Source organism: Diplotaxodon limnothrissa, linkage group LG14 (assembly GCF_057381915.1).
Source record: "Diplotaxodon limnothrissa isolate DT_005_m linkage group LG14, D_limnothrissa_male_GT1.1, whole genome shotgun sequence".
Taxonomy (NCBI): Eukaryota; Metazoa; Chordata; class Actinopteri; order Cichliformes; family Cichlidae; genus Diplotaxodon; species Diplotaxodon limnothrissa.
Genome location: NC_140609.1, coordinates 41,307,907 through 41,312,125, shown reverse-complemented (window position 1 = coordinate 41,312,125; position 4,219 = coordinate 41,307,907). Strand labels below are relative to the sequence as shown.

The window sequence follows — 4,219 nt, the reverse complement described above, 5'->3', positions numbered from 1 at the left end:
AGACGTGCTACAGTGGCCTCGCAGCACAAGATCAGAAACATGGCCCCACAGCTCGCCGTGTGCAGCAGGTCGTCCTGTCCTGCATCCTCCTCTTATCTTTGTGCTCTTATTTTACTGCAGTGAAGAAGAGCAAACGACCTGCAGGCTGTTAGTTCAACATATCGAGTTTGTTTGCAGCTGTAAGGAGGTTGGACAGACGTCAGTACGTCATGTGGTCAGTAGCGGTTTTAGAAACGGGCGACACGGGCGGTTGCCCGGGGCGGCATCGTGGTGGGGGGCGGCAAAAAAAAAAAGCTCATAGTCATGCTGCCCCGACGTCAGCCAGGAAATGGCACAGGCACCGATCGGTTTTCTGTCGCCCATTTGCTGGGCGTAAGGGCGTCCTCCGTTTGCGAGCTGCGCCTGCTGCTGGCGGCACAGGGAGGAGAGGGCGGGGCGGCGGGGAGTCTCTGGTGGCTGGAGCAGCGTCTAATAACCAACTCACAAAATAAAAACAAACCAACAAACACGAAAACACCAGACATGATACAGACTTATAATCTGCACTGATGTTTTTTCGAAATTCTGTACAAAGTTCAAAGCCACCAGGTGCTCAGTTTAGAAAAAAGAGAAAAGAAGAGGAGGAGAAACGAGCAACAGATGCAGGTAAGCAGATGTGTGATTGGATAATGGCAGGTCATCCTGAACCAATCAGAATCAGAATACTTTATTAATCCCTGAGGAAATGATGTGGGTTACAGTTGCTCCAAGAAGAAATGGTAAAAATAGTAACAGTAACAGACTAAACTCCAAACAATACATTATGTTACAGATTTTAATATTAATGAGTCAGTGTCAGTTGTTGATTTGTCCTGTTCTCATTGTGTGAGGAATTATGATGGCTGTTTGGTGGCCATTTGCATACTATGCACTCTCTCTCTCTTCATATATGTGTGTGTGTGTACAACAGCTTTATGTTAATGTACAATCCTTAATATGTTTTGTGTGTGCATGTGTGTGTGGGAGGGGGGGGGGGGGGGGGGGGTGCCAGAGGGAGTGTTCGCCCAGGGCGCCAAACAGGCTAGGACCGCCACTGCATGTGGTCGTCACGTTCGGTTTAATAATTAAAGGCCAGCACAGATCAGCAGCGTGAGTCGAGCTGTAAATGTGACCCTCGCTCTGCTGACATGACCTTGCCTCAGATCAGTGTCTAAGACGCTGAAATAACAGCGGACGTATTCGTTCTCCTAAAGTGAAACACGAACACGCTGCTGCATAGCAGCCAATCGGTGGCTTATGTTCAGGAAGAGGGCGGGGCTTGAGTGTGCACATTAGTGTGAAGCTTTCAAAGATGTGTGTGAGTGATGTTGTGCCCTTTAATGGACTAAAGTGTCTGCCTGCAATCACTCCGACTCTCTCTCAGCCGTTTAATGTCTTCAGCCAATATTTGCTCTCTCTCGCTGCTCTCCATTTAAGGTTAATTAGACTCGCCCCTCTCGCTCTCTGTTCAAACACTAAGGCCTGCTGCTGTTTCCACACAAACACACCGATCACTCCCAGTGCTCCCACTGCTCCTCCCGGTCACGCATGCAGGAGTCTGTTGTCAGGATGCTAACAGCTGCTGCACAGCTGGATGTGTGTTCACAGTTCAGACAGACAGAGGAGGCGGGGACACAGACTTCACAGATTTCTCTCTTTATTTGATAATTACATTAATTATTCAGGTATGATGCAGCCAGACAGCTGCTGATTGGTCCATCCAATCTCTCAGGTGAAGGCCAGGTGATAGGGGATCGGTCCACTGGTCTTAGGAAGGCGTGGCCTCATCTGGAAGCAAAAAAGAAGACAGGTGAGACAGCAGGTTGGTATCTAGGTTAACTGGTATAGTTTGTAGGTGTAGCTTAAGCAGGTGGTCACGTACCTGGGGGGGCTTTAACAGGAAGTGAGGCCCTTCCAGTAGAAGTTCTTGCAGCCGGCCTTGCGTTCGCGGGGGGGTATGCTGTTGGGTTGGTCGGCAGACCGCTCCAGGTTCATCCTCCCGCCTGTTGCCTCAGCTTCCCGCTGGACGTCGGCCTCAGGCAGAGACATCTGAGCGAGCAGGTCCTCCACCGCACGTTTACTCCACTCCTGAGGATCCAGAAACCAGTTTAGCACCAAAGCAGACCCTTTAGCACAGCTAAGAGCAGCTAGAACAGTTTAGATCACTTTTTTGGAACCATGTGGTACACCTGGGAGTTTGGCAACAGTGATGAACGAGTTTAGAGCAGGTCAGAATGATTCAGCACGGATTAGGACACATCGAATAGTAACCAAACAGAAGAGCTCAGAACTGTTTAGAGCAACTTGGAACTGCACCAAGTTTTTCTGGGATCTTCCCAAGAAGACACATTTGATCTGAACTGACCTGCTGTTCCAAAACATTAATGTGGATGAACAGAGCAAGAAATCATAAGAAGAAACAAACTGTCCAGTTTTAACTGCAGAAGAATGAAACGAGGTAACTCGGCTTCTGTTGTAAATCACTTTTTGTTTGTATTTTTGTTTTTTCCACTTTTGTGTCTCTATGATGTCATGGAGAGCAAATATCCTGATATAATCATCTCGGCAAACACAAGTCCCACCCACACATTCAGCAGCCAATCAGAGTTTGATTCAGTGAAGGCAGATGGGAAATGCCCTGGATCAGATAAAGAAGGATTATTCTGAGCTGTGAATCATGCAAAGCTGCTCTGGCAGAGTTAAAGAATAGAAATATGGAGCTGAAGCAGAACTTTGAAGAAATACTTGGAACCCTCTAACTGTCTTTTCTGCTACCTTGTGAGCTTTGCTTAGCATAAAAACATGTTGAATAAGAGGGAACCAGCTAGCCTGGCTCCAAAGATAATAAAGCATCTCACTAACAGAGCCTTATCATCGCGACGCTTTAATCTGAAGGGAGCTGTTTCCCCACTGTTCCTTCAAAGTAATGGCGCACTAAAACGATGCTGCGAGCTGTCAGGGTGCTCGGTCTCACCTGTGACAGGAACCCTGCGTTGCGAGGTCGTTGCAGCAGCCGATGATTGCGCAGCTCCAGCTCCAGCTCCAGGTCCGGGTCCTGCAGCTGGTCTCTGTCTGGCTGAGAGGAAACTCCGGTACTGCACAGAACCAGTGCCATGAGAACCAAAATGGCGGGACAACGTACACACTGCATACCTGGAGGAGAGCAAGAAGAAGATGTTAAAAGAGGAAAAGAACCAAGAAAAAGAGCAGAGGAGAAGGAGAAGCTCCTACTGGTGCTGGTCTGGTTTCTTCTGCTGGTCCTGGTGCTGGTTCTGGTTCTTGGCTCTCTCTGGTCCTGGTGCTGTGGGTGCTGCCCTTTTGAAGCCTGGTGCTCCTCCTCCTGTGGGTCACATGATGCCGCGTGGCTGATTGACAGCCGGCGAGCTGCAAGGTGATGAAGGAACTCTGACTTACAAGTTAAACAAAAGTCCATTAATCCTTATTGACTTTAAATGGAAGCCGAGCAATAAAACAATAAACCTATCAGCAGCAGCGCGCCGCGGCTGCCGCCGCTCATCTCCGACAAATACAACAGCGGAACGTCGGGCTGAAGAGGACAGGAATTAACGGAGCGTTCAGAGGATTAGCAGACTTCATTAGCACTCGCTGATATCTCCATTAAACAAAGAGGCAGCAGCAGAGAGTCGCCCACTCAACATTTAGTCAGAACAAACACGACTTTTATACTGTCGAAAACACTTTGTGCTGCTTTCAAATGTTCTTCTGCAGGCAGACAGAGTGGAAATGGCATCAGGGAATCCCACCAACACGGATGACTCAACGCAGTCCCAGCAGAGCGTAAAATAACACTCGATTCAAGTCCAACTTCAGTGGAAGCACTTTAGATAACGGCTCGCAATAAGCAGCGCAGCTCTTCACGATGTACACGCCGCGAGGACCGATCCTGATATTATATTTCAGGAGGAACACAACCGATCTTCCTACGGGGAATAAATGCAGGAGCATTAAATGTTCACATTTTACACTTTCAAATATTTATTTGTGTGCTAAATCGAATCCAGTGTGTCCAGTTTAAAGAGCAGAACAAAAAAGAGGAAAGAAGTTTTTCTTCCTGCTGTTTGGATGAGTTGTTAGCAGTTTGGCTAATGCTACAGCAAAGTGGATCTAACCAGCACCAGGTCAGCAGTGACCCCTCTGCCTCTTTGTTAAGGATTTAAGTAAAACTGATGACATCACTCCA

General features: G+C 48.0%; 1 protein-coding gene across 1 annotated transcript; it reads right to left on the bottom strand.

Moving 5' to 3' along the window:
• Positions 1–1,911: 1,911 nt before the first annotated feature.
• On the bottom strand, positions 1,912–3,451 carry LOC146619546 (somatostatin-2-like). The gene is made up of 3 exons (XM_085371126.1): positions 3,250–3,451; positions 2,993–3,171; positions 1,912–2,106 (listed from the first exon to the last, which is right to left on the bottom strand). Exons 1-3 carry the CDS (start codon positions 3,449–3,451, stop codon positions 1,912–1,914), a joined length of 576 nt encoding a protein of 191 aa, XP_085227252.1.
• Positions 3,452–4,219: the final 768 nt, after the last annotated feature.